Source organism: Topomyia yanbarensis, chromosome 3, assembly GCF_030247195.1.
Source record: "Topomyia yanbarensis strain Yona2022 chromosome 3, ASM3024719v1, whole genome shotgun sequence".
Classification (NCBI taxonomy): Eukaryota; Metazoa; Arthropoda; class Insecta; order Diptera; family Culicidae; genus Topomyia; species Topomyia yanbarensis.
The window spans coordinates 288836146-288860085 of NC_080672.1; the positions used below are offsets into that span (position 1 = coordinate 288836146).

Here is a 23940-nt window from a genome sequence, read left to right on the forward strand (position 1 = left end):
ATTTTCTCAAACCAAGTCTCAAATGGAAGGCAAAATATGCAGTTGAGTATTGCGTCTAGGTCCCCAACAGTCATTCAAAGTCTCTTTGGCCACACTGGCCATCATCGACGGATCCTGAAGTATCCAAATTCAGAATAACGGTTATATTGGTTTCTCGAAAATGGCTAGACCGATTTGATCAACTTAGTCTCAAATGAAAGGTGTTGCGTCCCCGGAAACTGATATTAAATTCCATCTCCATCCGACTTCCAGCTCCGGAGTTACGGGTTGTGGAGTGCGATCACATAGAAAACTCCGATTCAAACCGATACCGCGATGAATGCAAAAACGTGCTCTTATATATACTTACCAAGTGTAATAAGAATGAAAGACTTTTCCATAATGTTATATTGTACGAACCAGCTATTAAATCATAGTTTGGAGAAATGAGAAAGGCACAATTGCACCTCTAGGTGGATTAAAACAGGTTTTTTGAGAATGCAATTCATATTCGTTCTAAAAAGCTATCCATCGCAATGGAGAATAAAGGCCCATTTATACCCTCGGTGAACGTGAACTTGATAGAAATTGATGAAAATACATTGATATACTTATGGGATTTTCGATTGATTGACACCGGTGTAGTGGGTGCACTGGAACTGCACCATTTTTGCACTTTCTAGCAGAAGTGGGTGAAGTGCCTATTTTCGCCATACTAAGGAGGGCGCCCCACTGATTCATTAATTACTCGGCCTACAAACAATGGAATGCGTACAAATTGGCATCAACAGCTTTGCTTCCTTGTTTAGTAACAAGATAATAACATACATGCGCTGAAAACAGTGAAATTCTCGTGTTTGAGCGCAACGAAAACACGGCTTCAAATGGGTAGCGTGATAATAGAAACAAAGCGATAATAGGCTCATCACCCTATGTTCCATTGACACTTCTGCTAGAAAGTGCACAACCAGTGCATTCCACCACACCGGTGCACATCAATCGAAAATCCCATTAGCGAATCCATGCACAATTGTTAAGGCCTATTTACACCCTCGGTGAAAATGAACGTGAACTCGATGCGCACCAAATTGTTTTTTCCAATATCTCACTTATTAGTGCATGGAAATTGATGAATCTGGAACTAAACGATAGTACATTAATATACTTAGCGAATCCATGCACAATTATTCGATATAATTGAATCTATGCAATAATATTCATATTCCCCGATCATTTTAAATATTCCACGGTGAAATATGTCCGCAGTGGATCCCAGTAAAGTTCAGCCGGAAATGAACTGGAATTCTGGCTGGTTCCAGTTCGTATTCCGGCTCCAGTGCAACAACCGATTCTAACTAGAATCGGTTGTGTCATTGGAGCCGGAATACGAACTGGAACCAGCCAGAATTCCGGTTCATTTCCGGCTGAGCTTAACTGGGATAATTCACTTGTTCACCGGGAGTGTAAACGAGACGATGGGCGGAATTGACACGGAGTGGTGAATATAAATGTCATCGCTGTTCACGGTGAACGTTCGCCTTCGAATACTAGATTGCATTCTGACAAACTGTAAACTGCCAGGTGAGCGTGAAATCGTTGTTCGCTGATGAAACTGTTCACGACGTCATCCACCGTGAACAATGGAAGGTATTCAACACACGTTCACGTTCATTTTCACCGAGAGTCTAAATAGTGCTTTAGATGTAATTGAATCAATGCAATTCATATTCCCTGATCATTTCAACCCTTTAAGTCCTTGAAAATCAAATATTCCAGAGTGCAATTCACATTCGCAGTATATATTTCACTTGTTCACTGGGAGTGTAAACTCGACGATGAACGGAATCGATGCGGAGTGGTGAATACAAATAGGGGAAAGTGAGGCAATATCGCCATGTGGGGCGAGTTGAGCACCCCCGTTTTCCAAAAATCTATGAGCAATTTTCGATTTTTTTGTTTGCACGAATGCTCCGTCAATCACCATTACATGATGTAATACTTCAATTGCGACAAAAAACAAATCCTAAAGAACGAAAAATACAAAAATCTTATGGGATGTCAAAGAACTGAAAATATTATAAGATTCAAGCTATATGAAATAAGCAGTCACATGACGTATGTGCGCGGTAATTGAAAAATGCAAACATCTTCGGAATATTTAACGTCTTTCTAAGTATTTCAAACATAAAAATAATTTAACAAGACTTTGTAGTTCCCTCAAAAAAAAAAAAAAATGCGAAAATAGCCCTACGGCAGCAGCACACAAATCTCATATGAGTTCATGCATTAAATTCCAAAAAGTTATCCATATGTAAACGTTTTATGCCTGAAGTTACTTCGAACGATGAATAATAATATTTGCTTGAGAAAATTACTCGCAAAAATATGATTTAAACAAAATGGAAATTTGATTCTAATAGTTACGAAAATGATGTTAAAAAACTATAAGATGAATTTTATAGGCAACTACATGTCACTAAATCAATGGAAAATATGATTCTTAATAATTATAAGTGAAACAAATTTGAAATTTTGTAACAAAATATAATATTTTGCGACATGATCATATTGCCCCTTAAGATTGCTCATATTGCCCCACAAGCTTTTTACCAAGCCAAAAATCGATCATTACAAAAAACGATTATTTTCAAATATTTTTAATTTTCTTCTGCATGTTTAGTAACTGCGTGTGAAGAATATGTTTTACTGTACCAGTAGAGGGCAATTTGGGATTATTTGTATGTTTTTCTGTAGATATATTTGCCTTCAACCTTAAGGTGCTCATATTGCCTCACTTTCCCCTATCACTGTTCACGGTGAACGTTCACCTCCGATTGCAATCTGATACTGTAAACTGCCAGTTGAGCGTGAAATCGTTGTTCGCGTCTTAAATATTGTTCACGACGTCGTTCAGCGTGAACAATGGAAGGTATTCAACACATGTTCACGTTCATTTTCACGGATAGTCTAAATAGTTGCTTAAGGATGACTGTCAACGTTGTACATCGGCATAGGGATTCCAACCCCTGATTTTGGTACTTCTGTCAGGCCGATGACTATAGTTATAACCTTCCCGGATAGAATTTTACAATAGCATTTACCCTACAAACAATCATAAAACAATAAATATTATAGTTATTACTGTTTCAACGTTGTTCGATGCCAAGTTTTCACAGTAGATTTGCAATAAAATTTCATGTAACAATAAATTTCACTGTTCGGCAAAAAACTGATACAGTGCATTCACATTAAATTTTACTGTTTTCGAGAAACAAATGTATGGAGAAAAATTGATTTTTTTAATGTTAAGATACATAACCACCCCCCTTTTTCACTGTAAAAGTCTATTTTACATTGAAATTTACTGTAAAAACGTTAAAGTTTATTGTTTTTGTATTGTATCATAACACTAAAACTTACTGTAAATTATTGTAAAATTACTGTACTGTCACAGTGAAAATCATGGTTTTGTTACTGTACATTTCTATTCGGGTTATGTTGATTTGCCCCTGTTATACGACAGATCACGGGCCCTATTCTCACAGTGACGTCACTTATCGACTAGAAGGAAATGTCGTTCGATCGAAGTAGACTTCCGTGTGGTTTTGCTGTGCGTTGAATTCAATATTGCGTTGCGTTGTAACGATGCTTTTGGCGGATTGCACACTGATTTCATCATGTTTGACTGCTGATTATCTAATAAGAATTGGATCATTAAGCTATATATAGTTTTCCGTTCCATTCGATAAATTTTAGGTCCAATATACATAATATAACATTATTTCAAAAAAAAAAATTCGTTATAATACGTAAAAACGTTTTTTTTTGTTTTTTAAAATAAATATTATGTATATCAGGACAACACCCAAAATGAAAAAAACTATATGCAATGACTGGTGTTCATGTCAAATAAAAATAACCCTGCGGGAAAACCGAGAAAACATGCCTTAACCCATTATGTCCTAGCGTATGAAATTTCATACGCAAAAACAACACATTTCAGGATCATACTTGTAATACAATAAAGGCGTTTTCAAACTACTGGTCTTCTGTGAACGTTAATTAATGCCCTATAGTTTATAATGTGTATGCTCAATAATCTTTTTTTTTTATAAAATTCCATTATGTTTTCGAATGTCAAAGTTGGACAAAATTCAAACCAAAATATGAACAAAACATATTAATTTTATCTTCAAAATCATTAATTCTTGTTTCGGATTGTAAACGAATGGCCATGAGAGGTGTGAAAGATGTGGCTCAGTGCGTAAAAATGGAAGGAATTGGTGAAACAATTGAGAAAATTCTGCTGGTAGTTCAAGGTATGAAATTTCATACGCTAGGCTGAACCGATATCTTTTTTCCTAAGGCAAAATTATTTCTTCTTTAGGACCAGGAGGGGATTCACAACTTCCACGCTGATTTTAAAGTTGAAACAGTGCATTCAAGGCTAACAAATGCTTAATACGTAGCAAATCATACCTGGTTCCACCCAGAATATTTTTTATGTAAATTCTCGTAAGAAAAAGTTCTTTTTTTTTAAATAATTACAAAGTTTGAGGGAAAGATGGATTGATGCAACGAACTAATCGTGAGACAAAACGGCACGAGAGAAGTGTTAAAATCATTTAAAAAAGCTGCTAAATAAATGATCTCGCAAGGTTAAAGATATTATTCGATGTTATGCTGAATATAAAGATTTTAGCTGAATTTTCTATGTAATGATTTTTTGATACCCTATCAGCCCAGCGTATGAAATTTCATACGTTAGTTTTTTTTCGCAACAAAACGATCCAGGGTGGATATTTTATTTTTCCCATACTTTGTTTAGCATAATACGAGGGCTCACGAAGTATTGTATAAATTACCAAAAGTTTTAACATAGCTGGGTTATAATGGGTTAATTTTTTCTGACAGGGCATCATTTGTCGTGAAATCCGATATGTCAAATCCTTCCTATAGTGTCAAATTCAGACTGTCAACATATTTCTTTATTTTAAATTTTAATATTATTTTCACGTTTCCTGAGCTGGAAAAAACATTGTTACGATCACGAAAATCAACTTTATCGATGTAAGTAATAAAAAACGACTTTTTTCCCATTTAATGACCCAATTGCTTAGGAATTCATACTAATCCGAATCATATTAAAACCTCAGCAGTATGATAGCCATCATTGCAGGCCGCCCCCATCTCCATCGTTCACGGGGAAGGATAAAGGATAAGATAGACGGGAAGTGTTGATGCTCCACCTACTTAACGTATACGATATATTTATGTGGTTGAAAACTATCGAGTGATAACACGTTGTACAGACAAAGCGTTATGATAACTCGAGACGTTAGAAGTCATGGAAAGTATTTCCCATTTTCCATATCGGATTGTTTGTGAAATAGACGTATACGAACGATAATATCGAACATTGAAATGAAATACAAAGGATCGTAAATTTGATGCACGGGTTTGTTAGCAATAACGGAACTTGAAATTAGATTCATAAAAACAGACGCGGCGAATTTCCAGAACGTGATCATCGATACTAGTCAGATTAAAGTTTTATTGGGAATGATATTCATTGAGAAAAAATATTAATCGAGGATTGTATACAAATCGATCCTACAAAAAAATTAAGAAATAACTTTGAGCTGCCCGAAATAATCATTAACTGTACTGAAAGATTCACTCTGCATGACGGATGTGCGCGTCGTTTGTCCCCCTTCCCTGTCAGCATACGACCACAGATCCTATAGCCGATCTTCACTAATGCCACTCCCACACGACACGAAACTGAGACGAGCTCCAATCCGTCAACCTGTCGAAGTGGACAAAATGACGGGGTCGGGGATCCCAGTCCCGAGTTTAAAGGGGGGGGGGGGGGTAAGTTGTTCAGAATACCTTGGACTTCTATGTATTTCATCATACTACAGGAAGGATTGTAGTCTGTAGAATTGAAAATACAAAAAGGTAGGTTTCCCCATACTAATTTCCATACAAATTTCAAACGCAATGCTCTACGCCGGGTCAAAACCAATCGGCCCCAAATTTTGCACAGTTGTTTGGGACCTCAAATAGAACCAAAAACGTGCTGTGCTGAAAAAACGATCATTTTGCCCAACCCTAATATATTTATAATAAATGTATGTATGTATGTATATGTTTTTAAGGTGGTGGGCATAGCGTAGTTGGTAAATCGATTGCCTTGTACGCAGCGCATCTGGGTTCGAGTCCTGACCCCGCACATGGGGTTAGAAATTTTTCATAAGAGATTTTTTTAACCCGAAGAGGCGAATGACCTTAAGGTTAAAACCTCTACAATCGGAATTAAAAAATGCATGTTTTTTAGAGAGCAGATAAAAATTTTCAAAAACAACCTGGAAGGAAAAAATGCACAAAACCAACAACTCAGGCAAAGGCATTACTTCGGGAAGAGATTTTTTTATGTGCACAGCACACACTACTATCCAACTACTTAGTAGTTACCTGTGACTCCTTTTTAAAATAATTGATACCCTAACGAGGGTATTTTTGTTTATGCGCAAAAATTAATTTTTAACGTAAGTAAACCATTTGCATTCATAAAATGTACTTTTAGGAAAAAATTCACAATTAATTTTGTCGTGAACTTACCTTTATAATCAAAAATAAAATTCCAAAATTGAAGATTGGTCTGTGAGTTGATTCACGAGATATCATGCTCACTGGAAACGATTACAAAATATTGACGTTCAAGCACAAAAGTTACAGTTGACAGAATTTTCAATGGAAAATCATAAAACAATTTTCACAGGCGCATCAAAACATGTACTATTTTATTCTCTAAAACAATATTAGAGCAAAAATAATAATAAATTATGGTGAATGATTAGTGTAATAAGAAAGGCTATATATCACTGTTAGATGAATACAATACATTTTTTAATGTGAAATTCGGATTTAGCGACCCAAAACTTACTAAAGAAATGTATTTTTGTATCAATATTTGCATTGCATATATTTATGACTGCCTCTCTTAAGGGCTGGAACCACTGTGCATCGGTTCCTTGGTGATGAATGAACCGATTTTCTCAAATAAAGTATCAAATGGAAGGTATTATGTGCAGTTGGGTGTCCCATAACCCCTCCCCCTTTGGATAACCCTCACACCCGTATTTTCTTCATACACCGTGCATACCGAAATAAAATCTCGACAAACATATGATTACGGCCTAAAAGCCAACTGTCAAAATCCACTATTAATGGAAATTCTGGACAACCCGTTACCAGCTGAACACATTTCACAACAGTTTATGAAAGAGAAAACTTTTCTCTTTCGTTTACTACCAACATCTGTGATTGTCATGTAACGGTTTGTCCGGAATTTCCATTCAAAGTGGATTTTGACAGTTGGCTTTTAGGCCATAATCATATGTTTGTCGAGAAATAAAGAATTTCTGGCGCATCCTCCACTCTCACTCTACTAACCCCCACCTTTTCCTCTTCCAAACCCATTCCCCCAGCATTTCAAAATATTATCACATGAAGATGACATTGAACCCATGCTTATTAAGCTAATTAAATATTGTAGGGTAAGGTGGGGCAAAACCGACCATTGGGTAAACCCGACCCCCCCCCTCTGTTACCGAAAATCAGAAGCACTATGCGAACTAATTTTAATGTTGTCGTGTAGAGCATCGAAAATAACCATAATGGTGGCATTTCATTAGTCTACATTGAGATGCTCAAACGACAAAAAGTGTGTTTTTACAACTTTTGGTTTGACTTTTGTGCTTCATTGACTACACGATATTTCGGATTGTTAAAGTGATTGCATAATAAATGTAAGTGGATTTAAATTCTTTGATTAAAGTCCTACAAAGTGCATAGAATAATTCAATTCAACCTTTTTCATATTGTTTTTAATTGCATCGTAATGTAAAATGACGCGGTGGGGCAAATTTGACCACTAAATATTGGGGTAAATTCGACCGCTTTTTTGCTAAGAAAATTTTTATTTTTCCAATTGAAACATATTTTTATTGTTATTATTTATTATTTTTATGCAAAATGGCTCATAATTACAAACGAAAGACACAAAAACGTGATAATTATAGTATTGCTCCGATGCATATGGGAATATCATAACGTGCTACTGTTCGTGATTTTAGTATTCCAAGATTGACATTGAACTCCATTTTCTGCATGTTACAATTCATTAACACAACATTCATTGATTTATCATTGAAAAATCATAAAATTTGGATAATATCTGCACTAAATCAACCAAAAACATACACACTTAATTTGAATTACTGGGTACAGTAAAATTTTGCTGGGGTTTTGAACAGCAAACCGTTCGGTAATCAATTCAGTAAAACAATTCGGTTACCGACCTCTCCGCAATCCGTTCCATCCAAACGTCAAAAATACTGGTCAGTCAGCAGTTTTCTCTGAAAATGGCGACTTGGCAGATGATTTGATGTACCTGTTTTGTAAGTTTTTAACGAGGTTCGGTAATGTTGGTACAATTTTGCCGAACAATCAGTCAGTATTTTACTGGATAATTTTAATGTACCGAAAAGAACAGAAGTGCTGATAAATTCAGTTAAAATGTTGCGGGTTTCAGCAAATTATTCGCAAAATTACTGAAAATCGTTAAAAAATGAAAACTTTACTGCAAAATTTTAAACAATTTGCTGAGAGCTCAGTAAAAATTTCACTTTACTGTGCAAGTCGTCAAAAGAAATTACTGAACAACTTTTGGCTGGCTTAGTGTGTAGGGGGTCGGGTTTACGCCACCATTTTTGAAAACAGCAAAAATGAACATTTTTGTAAAACGCTTGTATCACAAGATATTCCCAAAATCCAAAAAATATTGCCCAGGCGTCTAACCTTTAATTTGGTATATAAAACGACTTGATCCGATGTAAAATGAGCATTTTACAGCCAAAACCATTTACTAGGTCGGATTTGCCCCACCTTACCCTATTATTTTATTTATGTGGTTTTTGTTTAAAGCGAAACTGAGTCAGTTCCTAACCCCAACTGCTGCCAAATTGTATGAACTGACAGCGATTGGGGCTAGAACCTGACTCAGTTTCAGGTTCAAGCGAAATCGCTTTTAGTCTGTCCGCGTCGACTTTCGTTGCAGCCGTGGAATACGTGCTAATGTCGTTTTCGATTGAGAACCTAGAAACTAACCCAGGTTAGTTACTTCAAACGAACGTTTTTAATGAAACTGAGTTGGGTTCTCGCCAAAAAGCAGTGGTGTGAGCGAACCCGAAATATATTTCAAGTTGGAACCCAACCCGGTTTTCAGTTCAGTGGCGCATAACCTAGGTTGGAAACTGGCTTCAAACAAACGGTTTGACAGCAGTTTGGTCCGAAACTGGGTTAGTTTCTGCTTCAAGCGAAAACGACATTAAGTGTAATAAGAATGTAATTGACGAATCCATGTGCAGTTGTGTTAGTGCGGTAGTTGAGATTAAATCGGGTGGATTTTTTTCTAAATGAGATTAAATCAGATGGCGAATTGAAAACATAACGTTATATGTATATTTTCTATATACATTGCAACTGTGTTGATGTCCTAGAAGTCAAATAAGTCAATAGACAGTTCCACAATTATATTGAACATAAAACAGGTTTTTAGTTTGACAATGGTTCAACTAGTAGCTGTCCAACTAAAAAGCAGTTCAGTCTTGAGTTCAGTTACAGAGTACCCCAATAAACATCTTATGATTCAAGAGCCTAACGACCTGTTCAGTTCAGGGTATCATCCAAACAATATGTGGAATCGTTGCACTATACGGGTTAAAGTACGTGTATAATATTTTTATTAGGGTAACCATCCAACGTATAACAACTATATATTATTCCCCAGAAACTGTAAATTATATGAACTATATGATATTGCGAATTTTACCCTTAGATAGACTCACAGCAAAATCATTTTGTCACACGAAAGTATACTCACACCGCATCTGCCATAGATTGATTGTTGCGGCGAAATAGTTCTAAGGACGTTCGCATTGGACGGCCAAGAAGGATTTCAGCAGGTGATTTTCCATCAGGTGCACTCCGACAGGGTGTTGATCTCCCAGTAAAGTTCAGCCGGAAATGAACTGGAATTCTGGCTGGTTCCAGTTCGTATTCCGGCTCCAGTGACACAACCGATTCTAACTATAGTTAGAATCGGTTGTGTCACTGGAGCCGGAATACAAGCTGGAACCAGCCAGAATTTCGGTTCATTTCCGGCTGAGCTTAACTGGGCTGTAGCAGCTGAGAAAGATGTCGAGTGCCTTGTCCAGGTCTTTCCCTCTTGCTTGAATTTTCTTGACAGTCCTGGTTGTTGCGGCGAGCTAAGACCGGCGACTATAACAAAAACAACACTGAACGCACTCTCTAGGATTGTGCATAAGCTGTTCGGTTTGTTTTTTGCTGTTTCCCGTGCAGTTTGCTGTGAGGATATTTCCCAGTTAAGCTCAGCCGGAAATGAATTGGAATTCCGGCTGGTTCCAGTTCGCACTCCGGCTCCAGTGACACAATTGATTCTAGTAAGAAACGGTTGTGCCAATGGAGCCGGAATTTGAGCAGAAACCAGCCAGAATTTCAGTTTAGCTCCACCTGAACTTTACTGAACCTTAATAAGCTGCTTCAAAAATTTGCACGAATGTCTTTCTACAGACGAAACGGACATTATCCCGAATTAACTTAACTTTAATTTCGGCGAGTTTTGATTCGAACCAGATATCGGGGGGCAATTATTATGGCAACACTGCTCGTTGCATCTGATGCGTGATGTGTGTGCGTTGATTACTTTAGGGCGGATATAAACAAAAGAGCGTGTGATTTTCGATCATTGATAATTAATAATCCCGTTTTCCCTTTGTCGTGCGCGGAATCTCGTCAATTTTCTATCGACTTACTAGACAGTCCGTCATGGACAGTCTATTTCCAGTGCTGATTATCTCAAAAATGTGTATTTCGTGATAGTTTTTTTTGATTTTCCTATTCGCCCGAAAGAGATATGCTAAAAACAAGTTCGTCATCAAAATTGCGGGTGCGATCAGCACTAGTAACAGGCGTGGTCAGTTGGCTTATCTTCGGTTGGAGCTTGGTGGAAGGGCAGAAGGGGTCGTTTTTTGGCTGCTACCAGCGGGATCGGTCGGGTCGGCTGGAAATTATAACCGATCATTTGGACACCTGTGTGAGTCATTGTGAGCTCCATTTTTACAGGTAAGAGAACGTGCATAGTTTCAGGAGCAGAAAATTTCTATTAGCAAGGTTCTATGTTTTAGATACGCAGCACTTTCGGATAAGCAATGTCTTTGTCTAAATGTGATTCGAACCCAAGTGATCGAGGACAAGGAATGTAACGTTTCTTGCCTTCAACCTCCAGAAAATAGCTGTGGTGGTCAAACCGCACAAAGTTTCTATGATACGGGCGTTGAAGTTGCCGGTCCTGTAAAGAATTTGAGACTTCTGGATATAGAAACAGATAGTAGTATAAAAATAGCGTGGGACCCACCCGTCGCTGATGGAGTAGTCGTGGAAGAGTACGAGATCAGTGCCAGTGCTATTTCAACCCATGCTAATTACGGATTGTATCCAGTCACCTGGACGGCTCAAAATAGTTCGCAAAGCTTTGAATTATCAAATCTGACTCCAGGGACGCGCTATAACATTACCGTTACGTCATTATCTGAGAAAGGTCGCGGAGGAATGCAATCGTTCGTAGCCGAGACTGAAATCGGCATACCGGATCCAGAGCCGGAGGAGCCATTAATACTGCGCCGATTGGATTCTACAATTCAAATCGAAATCCAGAAAGCAGTTAACAATTACGGTCCTGTGAACTACTATCGGGTGGTGGTTCACTACGTGAATGACGATTTGGTACAGCAATTTGATGAAAACTTGCTGGATACATTCCAGAAGTCGAAGGAAAAGGGGGTGCCCTATTACATAGCAGCCGAGGTTGAAATGAAAGTATGGTTATTCGTTAATCGCTTATATGCCACAAACAAAATATATTATTTAAGTATACTTTACATAGACAGAATATTTTAGTATGGTGAAAACTACACTAACTACATTTGGGCAATTGAGCTTGGATATCGGATATCAGATTAACAATGTATTTTTACAAACCTTTAGTCTGGTAATTCCAAGATCCTATTGTACATATAAACGTTTAGTTTGACTAGCATGAACTTAGGTAACCTAGAAAATTTCCTTCACATGGTGCTTTCACATGAATGGGAAAGTGACCCGCTGACTCAGCGATGTGTGATATTACTTTTTCTTCTATTGAAAATATTTTATATATTTAAGGGATGGCATTTACATTATCTAACACTTTTTCTGAATTATGTGTTAACATTCCCATTATCATATTCCAGGGCGAATCATTGCTCTTCACGGTAGGGGACGGTCGACTCTATCGTAACTATTTTAATCCGCCAATACCTCCACGTGCACACGTTCACATTTCGATCGGCATTGTAAGCATTCTACATGGAGTGATCAAGCTTCGCTACGCCACTACAACGCACGAACAGCATCAGCATCCGGACCATCACCACGTGAACTCCACTAATGTCCCTGAGCGCAACGAGGCCCTCATAACCGTGCTGACCGTAGCATGTGTGCTTTTTGGAATCGTTCTTCTAGCCAGTATTATCTTGTATATCTACCTTCGTTACAAAACCCCAACCAACGGTCGTCCTTTGTCCGATCATCATGAAATGGTTCTGCAGGGACCAATTCTGGAGGTAGAGAATAATGGTTACCTTCCCGATATCTACGAACAGCGTGGGTTTGAGGCTGAATTGCATGATATTATAGATTCTCTACCCCATCACAAAAAGCATGGACGAAAGTATCTTACATTGGAGATTAATAACATTATTGGATCGGGTAACTACGGTGATGTGCTCAAGGGCAGCCTGCAACGAGATGGTGTTGATCTTGCAGCTCAAGTTCATGTCATTTCCGATGATATGGACAAAATAGATCAAATTGCATTTTTGAACGAATTCCGACGGTTTATTAAATTGGAGAGTCATTCGAATGTGCTACAGCTTTACGGTGTCTGTGTTACTCCGGATTGGTGCTACGTACTATTTGAAGACATGCAAATCACATTAAAACAAACGCTGCTTAACGCACGGATACCAAATAACGTCAACAGTCCAAAGTTTTCCACAATTTCCGAGGAAATTTTAATCAACCTACTGTGCCTTGTCTGTGACGGAATGCAATATTTAGTTGAGAATAATGTAAGTATAGCAAAACCAGTCACTAAGAAATAGTTCTAACATATTGTATTATCCTTTTCACAGATTGTCAGCAAGAAGCTTTGCGCGCGAACCATCTACGTGAACACAAAATTCGAAGTTAAAGTAAGTGCCTTCGGATCACCATTGTATGGAGAAAATGATCAGCAGATCGAAATAATTCGTTGGAATGCTCCAGAAGTAATAAAATTCCAGAACCACACAACCAAAAGTGACGTGTGGTCATTTGGACTGCTCATATGGGAGTGTTGTTGTTTGGGGGCCACTCCGTTCGGGACAACTACTGTTGAGAATCTCTTCGCCAGCATACGCGCTGGTAATCGGCCAGAAAAACCGCTCTTCATATTTGATGATCTGTATCAGATGTGCCTTAACTGTTGGGATCTGGATGCCAGTGATCGGCCGGAGTTTGACGATATCAGCCGCTATTTGCGCCAGACTTTGCCCATGCTACGCTACATGCTATCGTTCGAACGTGATCAAAGCGTGCAGCTTCCACCGTACTTACCACACTTGGAGCTGAAACGCTGACAAGGGACAATGGAAAACTGAAATGTGTCTGTTTAGATAAGATTAACCACGTGACAATTACTTTTAAACAATCCGTCCATTTCTATTCTACTTTTCGACTGCCTTTTTAGAGTTAAGATTAGGGTAACCACAACATAATTTGTTGTATTATGGAAAATATGTGAGAGTAAAGCACCTATGTCAAATACATACAACAAATTTTTGTTTGAATTTCTACAAACTCCTACACTGCCTCAAATCGCACGGAAAACAATGCGATTAAGGGGCGTGAGCGTGCGGAGAATAGGGTCGCACTCCAACACTTCCCCTTTTAGTAGACCTGGTACGGCTCGTAGCGGATCGGTACTATTGGGCTGAACTGACAGGTTAAATAATAACACGTTTTTGGGTTGATTAAATAATAGTTTTGATTGTACGAACTACACTCGGCAAGATATTACAGAATGGCAAAAATCGACCGATCGCAGTAGACGATTCGAATGCGCGCTGAGGTGGTAATTGTTGTCGACTTCAATACTTCTCCTCAACGATTGCCAGCAACAAGACCAAGCATTGAAGAAAATTTTTACAACTTGATCCTACCCAGCAGTTTGGTAAGTGCATCAGCTACCATCTCCTCAGCAGGACAGTAGACCAGTTTCAGCACACTGTCGTCGCACAATTGCTTCACGAAATATTTCCTGGTTTCTATGTGCTTCGATCGCCGACTGATTCTTTTTGATCCAACGAACTTAATGCAGCTTTGGTTGCCCTCAAATATTATAACAGGATCTATCTGTGGTTCGCCAAAGTCTTCAAGCAGCTTTCGAAGCCAAACTGCCTCTTGAATGGCCTCGCTCAGAGCAACGTACTCAGACTCCATGAATGACAAAGTTACGCAACCTTGTAGACGACTTACCCAAGATATCGCTGCACCAGTATACAAAAAAATATTTCCGGTTGTTGACTTCCGGGTTTTGTTATCATGAGCCCAGTCCGCATCGGAATACCTGATTAGTTTTCCGGTCGTATTTCCGTACTGTAAGTGCAAGTGTTTCGTTGTCTTTAAATAACGGGCCACACGTTTGGCCGCTACCCAATTGTCCTCTCGTGGTGCACTAACATTCCTTCCGAGTATCGATGCGCTCACTGCTATGTCCGGTCTGGCACATACCGCAATGTACAACAAAGCTCCAACTAGACTCCTGTATTTGGTTGCATCCTTCAGAAGTGGACTTTTATTGTCAACCTTCGTGAACCCTTCCTCCATTGGACTTTTGGCGGCTTTAGCATCACTTAACCCAAAACGCTAGGCCACGCGATCGATGTTCGATTCGATTCGAGCGATATACTATATTTTCCATCCGTTCTGTTAACTTCCAGTCCTAAAAAGAAGCTCAGGGTCCCTATTCTCACAGTCACGTCACCCAGTGACTAGAAGAAAATTTTGCTCTAGTCACTACGTGACGTGACTGTGAGAATAGGGCCCCAGATCGCCAAGGTCCGCCATCTCAAACTCCTTCCTCAGTGATTCATAAACAATTTTTATTTCAGATTCACTCTCGCTGCCTACCAGAATATGATCCACGTATACAAGCAAGTGGACACGCTGTCCATCGATGACCTTCGTGTAAAAGCACGGATCGGCAGCACTTTGTTTGAAACCTAGCCCCAAGAGAACGGAATTTGACCGATGGTTCCAACATCGAGCCGACTGCTTCAAACCATAGATGCTCCTCCTCAAGCGACAAACCAACGACTCTTTGCCATTGATCTCGAAACCAGGTGGCTGCTTCATGTACAGCTCTTCTTCGATTTCCCCGTACAGATAGGCTTTCTTCACGTCAAAATGCTTCAGAATTAGTTTCTTTTCACTTGCGACGGCCAACAGTGTTCTCAGCGTCGTTTGCTTGGTGACAGGAGCAAATACTTCGTTGTAGTCTTGTCCAAATTTCTGACTGAAGTCCTGAGCTACCAACCGCGCCTTATATTTAACCACCTCACCTGCAGCCTTAACTTGTATACCCAACGACATCCAACAGATTTCCTGCCATCAGGTAGCTTCACGAGATCCCACGTACCATTTGCTTTGTGAGATTCCATTTCAGCTTCCATGGCACTTCTCCATTCAGTATATTTTTACCAGTCACTGCGTCCATGAAACTTGCTGGTTCTATCGGGTCGTGAAGGGATACATCACCTACAGCAAAAATCTCTTCGATTAGCCTTCTCGATACAATACCTTTATTCGACCGCGACGAACGTCGTGAAATTTCATCCAGAGGGAAACCAGAGAAGGGTGAACTCGCTTCAGATACACTCTCGTTAAACGAAGTACCTGGGCTTGGGCTCGACTCATCCCGTTCCTCAGACACAATGTTGTCATTCGTAACAACCGGCGATGTACCCGAACTCGACGTTTGTTTCGAAGTCGATTCTAGAGACAACACCACCATCTTGTCTTCTACCTGTTCAGCAGACGTTTGCCTCTTCAGCGGTCCCTGCTGTATAGTTGACGAGGAATGCTCTGCCTCAGCAACTGAAAGATCTCGTATCCGCTTCGAATCACTGGAATCACCAGACTCCAAAAATTTGACATCATGGCTGATTGTGATCCGGTCATTTTTCGGATCTAGGAAACGGTAAGCTTTTTGTCTTTCCGCGTATCCGACAAAAATCTTTTCCGCCTTCTTGTCCAGCTTCAACCGCTTTTCTTTCGGCACAGGGACGTATGCATCCGATCCGAATGTTCTCAAGTGGGCGTATGACGGCTTCTTTCCGTGCCACAGCTCGTACGGCGGCGGCAGATGTTGGTAAACGATGCTGCAAGTAGTTGGAAGTGCAGATTGCTTCACCCCAATTTCTTTTGTCGAGATCCGACTCCACCAGCAAACACCTCACCATTTCAACTATATACCGATTCTTCCGTTCCGCTTTCCCATTTTGCTGCGGCGAGTAAAGTGCTGTTTGCTGCAAAATTACACCGTTCTCCGCTAGGTACCCTTTCAACGATGCGCTGGAATACTCGCCGCCTTCTTCGGTTCTAATCACCCGCGGAGCACGTCCAAAATGGTTTTTCACTATTGCGCAATACCAAATACAAATATGGCAATACTCTCGAATCTTCTCTTCAGTGTCCGACATTGTTTTCAACAGATACATCACTGTATAGCAACTATAGTCGTCCACCATCGTCGTGTAGTACCTGTATCCAGCGATGCCAACCTTCCAGTTTAAACTGGATTCTTCCAGTTTTTTTTACTCGATCCAGTCAAACAGACAAATGTGTAAATCGTCCAGTTTTTTTAAATATTGTCCAGTTTTATCCAGTTTTTTTCCCAGAGGTGTGCGCCAAAATTATTTCCTCACTATTTGCATTACAATAGTAGTTTACTATATAAACTAGTAATAAATAATAAAATAAAATAAATGAAATTGTGAAGAGTACAACCTCTCTAGGGAACAAGGGAAATTGTTTTTCAGTAACCATATTTTGCTGCACCCTGTCGTATTTCAATACACATTAGAATTTGATATGCTATGGAGTGCAAGATTAGCAGATATTGTTAATTAAAATGAAGATTGTTTTTTTAGTCTGTTAATTACACATGGCATAGTGCGTTAGTTTGAAGGTACCAATTTTTTCGTTTAACATTTCAAATTTCTTAAAACTTGTAATGTGAAATTATCTAAAAGTTATATTTAAATAGTAGCGATCGCTTTTATACTATCTTAAACTAGAAATTCGCTGCTATATGAGAATTGTTTTCTTATTTTGTCTAATAGCTGAACGTTTTCATATTGAATGTTTGTCTTCATATTTGAGAATCCTGTTTTATTAAAAATAGATCCATTTTATTTTAAAATACTTTGCATCCCTAAACTACATTCCCTTTTGCAGGGATAAATTTAATTATTCGGGCATCCAGTTTTTTCCAGTCTTTTTTAAAGAGAGATTCCAGTTTTTTTGAAAATAAAGTTGGCAACGCTGCCTGTATCCACTAGGCGTGGCCTCCTCCATTGGACCTCCAAGATCTGAGGGCACTAAATCCCCCACTGCTTTGGATTTGCTGCTGGACTCTTTTGGAAACGGTATACGACTCATCTTTCCTTCACAGCAAATACCACAAACGGTCTGAATTTCACACTGCTTCATTTTTAGCCCGAAACCCAGTTCTTCACGGACAACCTTTGTGTCGATGTCCAAACCTTCGATGCCACAGGTGCTCGCACAGCTCCGAATGCTCAACGTTAGCCGCATATACTTGCTGAGAATAGTGCTTCAAGCGGTACAAGCCACCACTTCGTTCACCAACCAGCACAGCTTCCTGACCTTTCAGCACTTTACAACCAGCACGATCGAATAAAACATTGTACCCCAAGTCACAAATTCTCCTCACCGATAGTAGGTTGCCTGATAACTAAGGAACATGGTACACATCTTTCAAGGAAACATTCATTCGTACACCATTGCCAGTGACCGACTCAAGCTTTCCATTTCCAGCGCCGTGGGACTTAATCTTCGTTCCATCGGCTAGACAAATTTCTGGCTGCTTTGCTGAGCTTACGTCTTTCAAAAGATGTATGTAATTGATCATATGAGACGTAGCACTGGAGTCCAAGTACCACCGGTTTGCGCTAGAGTTCGTCGCAGCCATCAGACACATCTCCATTCCATCCGACACTTCAGCAGCCAGGTTCGCCTTTCCATCCACCGATTTTTTTTTCTCATGCCGCTCTTTTACTATCTTTGGACAGTCACGTCGAAAATGTCCCTCTTCCTGACAATTGTAGCATATAAGTTTCTTCTTTTTCTCCGTAGCTTTAGATTTTACACTTTGCATTACTTTCTTACGTGCACACCACTGCCGTTGCAGTCGAGCTGACGTCGGCCGTCGCCACTCTTCCCGCAGCTTGCTCTTATCTCTTTTCCGGCTTATTTTCAATAGCATTAATCAAGCTGCCATACGATGGCGGGAGGCTCGACAAAATCAGCGCCATGAAAACTCGATCCTTCAGACCTTCTCCAATCACCTCCAAACGATTTTGTCAATCGGTCATCTCGTTCAGGTGTTCGGGAAGATCGCCTTCTTCCGACAGGCGCAGAGAACACAGCTTGCGCAACACATGAAGTGTCGTCGACAAGGACGATGCCTCGTGAATTTGCTTCAACGAATCCCACATCTCCTTTGCCGTCTGCTTCCGGATGATATGAACTAGTTGACTGTCCTCCACAGCCAAGCCGATCATTTCGCGAGTTTTCCCATCTTTCGAGAACCAATCGGCCGCCGGCTCATCAGGCTTTGGATCCGTGACAAAAGTCAACAGTTCCTCCTTCACAAGAAGTAGCTCTAGCTTGAACTTCCAGATCGAGTAGTTCTGGTCATTCAGCTTCTCCAATGAAACTTTTTTGTCCGCCATTTTGTTCACTCGCGACGCAAAATAGTTTGTTCCAAAAAAAAGAATTGTCTATAATTTCTACAAATTCCGTGTTAGACTGGGTCCATAACCTATTGGGCTGAGCTAGCAGGTTAAATAATGACACGTATTTGTTTTGATTAAATAATAGTTTTGATTGTACGAACTACACTCGGCAAGACATTATTAAAGAATGGCAAAACTCGACCGATCGCAGTAGACGATGCGAATGCGCGCTGAAATATTTTTCACTCTCTCTCTTGTTCCTTTAGTTTGACAGCACGTAGTCGAGATTCCGCACGAGTGGATTCAGCCAGTTGGGGGTTCGGCCGGTGATGTGGTAATTATTGTCGACTTCAATAGGTACAAGTCGCTGTCTCGAAGAGCGACGCAGGAGCGCTTCATTTGGGTCAGGTCCCCTAACAGGAACCCGTGTACGACGTTGCTGGCAACGGTGCTCGAAGAGCTCTCGTTAGAACTCTCGTTTCGTTCAATCCTTCTGGTTCAGCTGGCGGTTGCGCTGTTACCGTGGTAGTGGCATCTTTAGGCGGCTTAATACCTCAAGCGTCTAAAAGAATATCAAGAGGAATAGTCTGCTCTGCCTGATGTGGTACTCCATTGCAGTCGTCATAGCGTTTCCGCAGCTGATTGCTGTGTTAGCGGATTATTCGTTGCCGATCCGGGAGCCACCCATTATATATGACTTCTCCTACCCGTTCCAGGATCTTCCCAGAGACCCAGCACCATTTGTTGCCTTGATGCACTTGAGCATACACTTTGTCTTGCGCGTCAAAGTTCTTCTCTTTCGCTCCATGTTTTGTGTTGAACTGTCGGTTCTGCTTGCTGTTGTTGTCCTTTATGAACTTGCTGGGTTGACGAAGTAGTTCTAAGGACGTTCGCATTGGACGGCCAAGAAGGATTCCAGCAGGTGATTTTCCATCAGACGCGCTCCGACAGGATGATGATCTGTAGCAGCTGAGAAAGATGTCGAGTGCCTCGTCCAGGTCTTCCACTCCTGCTTGAATTTTTTTGCAGTCCTTTTTAAGGTGTCAACAAAACGTTCTACCTGCCCATTGCTTTGTGGGTGAAATGGTGCCGTTTTGAGATGCATGATCCCATTTGCCTCGCAAAACTCTTCAAAGGTGCCACTGGTGAGCTGCGGGCCGTTGTCCGTCACCAAAACTTCCGGCATCCCAAATCTTCCGAATATTTTACGAAGACTCGAAACGGTAGCAGCTGTGGTAATGCGTTTTGTCGGAATGATTTCCGGCCACTTGGAGAATGAGTCCACAACTAGTAGGAAGTAGGTGTCGTTAATAGGACCGGCAAAGTCCGCGTGTACTCGCTGCCAAGGTTTCTCAGGTGTCGGCCACGATTCAAGCTTCGTCTTTGGGTCGGTCTTCGCAACTGAGGCACATTCTTGACAAGCATGCACAAGGACTGTGATTTGATCATCGATGTTTGGCCAGTACACATAATTACGTGCTAATGATCTCATACAAACGAACAAACGATACCAGGGTGCCCACTGTGTAGTTGCTCTAGGACTTTCTGTTGTAGTTTCTTCGGGATGACAATCTGTTCACCGTACATCAAAACATTTTGCGCCAAGTATAGCGAATCCCGACGCGCAAATAGCTGCTGGACCTCTGGTGTTCCGGAGCAGGGATGCCAACCTTCCAGATTTATCTGGATTCTTCCAGATTTTTAAGCGACGTCCGGACATTCAAATTTATTTTTGTCTGATCCAGATGTCAGAGAGTTTGTCCAGACTTATCCAGACAATATGAAAAATAACAAAATAAAATACAAGAAGGCTTCGTTGATTTTTTAACCACTATTTGACAATAGCTGGAAACACCACATATCAAAGTTTATTCGCTGAAAGTCAACGAAATTTTTCGAATTTTCATCGGCTGGAATTTCCGGCAATCCAAAATGTTGAAACCTCAGAAATTAAAATTTAATATGTTTCCAGATTCTTTGTGCTGAAAATCAAGCATTTGAATTAAAAATGGGCGCAACTACAGAATTTCCAGTAAATCGAGACATATTTGTTTGACAACCAAAAAAAATGTTCAAATAGAGCTCATTGATGGAACTTCCTAAAAAAATTGGCCATCCAGACAATTCCAGACTTTTTCAAAAAATATTACAGATTTTCTGGAAAAGCACTTGGCATCCCTGTTCCGGAGAGAGCTTTTGCGTCACTTGGCCATCCTTTATGTACGAGCTCCACGACTTTCTGAAACGTCCGGTCCTTGCTGGTCTCGGCGGATATCGTCTTAAACGACACAGGGAGACGCTCGATGGACTGGCAGACAATGCTGCAGATAACTGTTTTCATCTCAATCGATGCAATGATGTATTCATCGTCGGGTTTAACATGTTAATTAAACGCGAGAGAATATCTGCATGTCTGAAATGGTCAGTGGAAATGTACTCGATACGGAAGCCGTACAGAAGTATGTTTTGGGCCCAGTGTTGGAGGCGGTTTGCTGAATATGGCGGAATACCACGCTTTGAACCGAAAATCGCTAACAACGGCTTGTGATCGGTCTTCTGTGGAATTTTGTGACCGCGTACACCAAACCCAGGACTTCTTTCTCGATCTGTAGCGAGACTCGGCTGGAGTTAAACTTCGGGATGCATGATAGATGGCTTTCTCTGATCCGTCTGGAAACCGGTGTGCGACGCGGGCGCCAATTCCCACGTTTGAAGCATCTGCCGGCACAACTATTTCAAGGCGAGGATTATAATGTGTCAGCATGAGCGGTGACTGGAGGATTTCCTTAAAACGATCAAAGGAACGCCGGCAAGCATCAGACCACTGGAAACTGTTACCTTTCTTAAGCAGTTCATCCAGCGGTTGGCGAAGTGTGCGCATTTCGCGGATGTATTTCCCATAATAGTTAATCGCACCCAAGTACGATCGAAGCGTGGGAACATGATGAGATGGAGGCATGTTGACGATAACATCAACCTTGTCTGGGTCGGGGCGGATATCGTCCGTATCAAGAAGCTGGCCCAGGTACTTCACCTGACGCATAAAGAAACGTCACTTCTCGAACTTGAACGTGAATCTGTACTCTTTTAGTCCCTGCAAAACACGATACAGAATTTTCTTGTGCTCCTTGGCGGTGCGACCACCGACCAGGATGTCGTCGAGGTACGGAGATGTACATCATAATCCACTCAGCATGGCATCCATGATTTGTTAGAAAGCACCGGGGGCGCTCATGACCCCAGGGGAAAATCAGTTGAAACGATAGAGTCCCTTGTGGGTGTTGATCGTGATAAGCTTCCTACTTTCTTCGTCGACCTCGACTTGAAGGTATGCATCGGATAGGTCGATGTGGCTAAACATCTGTTTGATTCAAGCGCACTATTCAATCCAGTAGAAAAATCTGCGCAAATACGAACGGAGCGGTCTGGTTTGCGAACCACCACGATGGCTGCTGCCCAATCCACATAGGTGACTGGAGTGATGACGCCCAAATCTTCCAGTCGCTTCAGTTCATCTTCGCCATCGGCTTCCATGTTGTATGAAACTGGTCGCTTCGGTTTGAATACAGGCTGAGCGTCCGGCTTGAGAGTGAGTCGCACTTGTGTTGCAGTGCACAGACCCATACGGTTGGTAGACATAGCGGGGAACTTTGCTTTTAATTCCACTATCTGCTGATCAGATTGTTGGCTACCGACCAGCTTCCAGAAGGACGAAAATGGTACGTCCCAGAGCCCAAACTCATCCATCAGGTCGGAGCCTAAAACATTCAGAGAAAGGTCAGCACTAGAGTCTGTATACAATATATAAGTAAACAACGCCTTTGGTCAGCACAACAAATATAACAGTTACCTTTCTGTTGAGTTCCTCCGATAGTGTACGTTGCTCGGAACATGGCTTCTATGCCCAATCTGTACGATAGTGTACGTTGCTCGGAACATGGCTTCTATTCCCAATCTATCTCCTGAAGCTGTCTGCACTTGACAATCCGGTGGAGATGTCTTTGGGGCCCCGACATTGATCCAGTTTTGTTTGGATATTATGGTTATGTCTGAGCCAGAGTTCAGCTGCAGTTCAACTGGTACTCCGTTAATTGCTGTCTGCACATAACGCCGGCCGCGCTTCAAATCGCTGACTGTTACAATTTTGGCTGCATGGTTTTTGTTTTGCTGCTTCCCATTGAACGACTTTGAACGTGATTTAGGCGCGAAACAGGAACAGTAGCCCTCCTTGTGGCCAGTCCGACCACATTCACGGCATTTGTGATCCTTGAAATTGTATTGACTGGAGTAATGCATGCCACCGCAAGAGCAACACGGTGTTTTCGGCGTGTCGGATTTGTTACCGCCAAACTTCTCCGTCTTACGGCTGCTGCCGTGGGGAGAGCTCTTTCGGACGGCATGTGTTGCAACGGCGGCGGCGGAAATAGACTGACTGCCAATTAGCACTGTGTCTCGCTTCAAGTTTATTAAACTTTTGCATTCCTACACCACCTTTTCCAGTGTGATGTCATGCGTCTCATTGATTTTAGAAAGCAGGTGCAATCGTATGTCCGCGTCTTTAGATGATCTCAGGCCTCACACAAAGATTAAACACTTGAACTGGTCCTCCTTCAGCTCTTGTAGCTTGAAATCGACACAAGCTCGGTTCACTTCTCTCTTTCGCCGTCTGAAGGCACTGGTACCGGCGTTTGCTCAAATGTGTACTCCTTTGAGAGCTTCGGAAGAATGAATGAAGTGTACCTTTCATGTGCAC

General features: G+C 40.9%; 3 protein-coding genes across 3 annotated transcripts; 1 reads left to right on the top strand and 2 right to left on the bottom strand.

The window, feature by feature from the left end:
- The first annotated feature begins 10760 nt into the window (after positions 1-10760).
- On the top strand, positions 10761-13982 carry LOC131689746 (putative inactive tyrosine-protein kinase Wsck). Its single transcript, XM_058975040.1, has 4 exons — positions 10761-11190; positions 11253-11943; positions 12357-13235; positions 13299-13982. The coding sequence occupies exons 1-4, from the start codon at positions 10982-10984 to the stop codon at positions 13782-13784; spliced, it is 2265 nt and encodes a 754-aa protein (XP_058831023.1). The 5' UTR covers positions 10761-10981; the 3' UTR covers positions 13785-13982.
- A 367-nt stretch (positions 13983-14349) lies between these two features.
- LOC131687971 (uncharacterized) lies at positions 14350-15033 on the bottom strand. The gene has a single exon (XM_058972078.1). The coding sequence runs from the start codon at positions 15031-15033 to the stop codon at positions 14350-14352; it is 684 nt and encodes a 227-aa protein (XP_058828061.1).
- A 6376-nt stretch (positions 15034-21409) lies between these two features.
- LOC131693193 (uncharacterized protein K02A2.6-like) lies at positions 21410-23229 on the bottom strand. Its single transcript, XM_058980825.1, has 2 exons — positions 23038-23229; positions 21410-22945 (listed from the first exon to the last, which is right to left on the bottom strand). Exons 1-2 carry the CDS (start codon positions 23078-23080, stop codon positions 22419-22421), a joined length of 570 nt encoding a protein of 189 aa, XP_058836808.1. The 5' UTR covers positions 23081-23229; the 3' UTR covers positions 21410-22418.
- Positions 23230-23940: the final 711 nt, after the last annotated feature.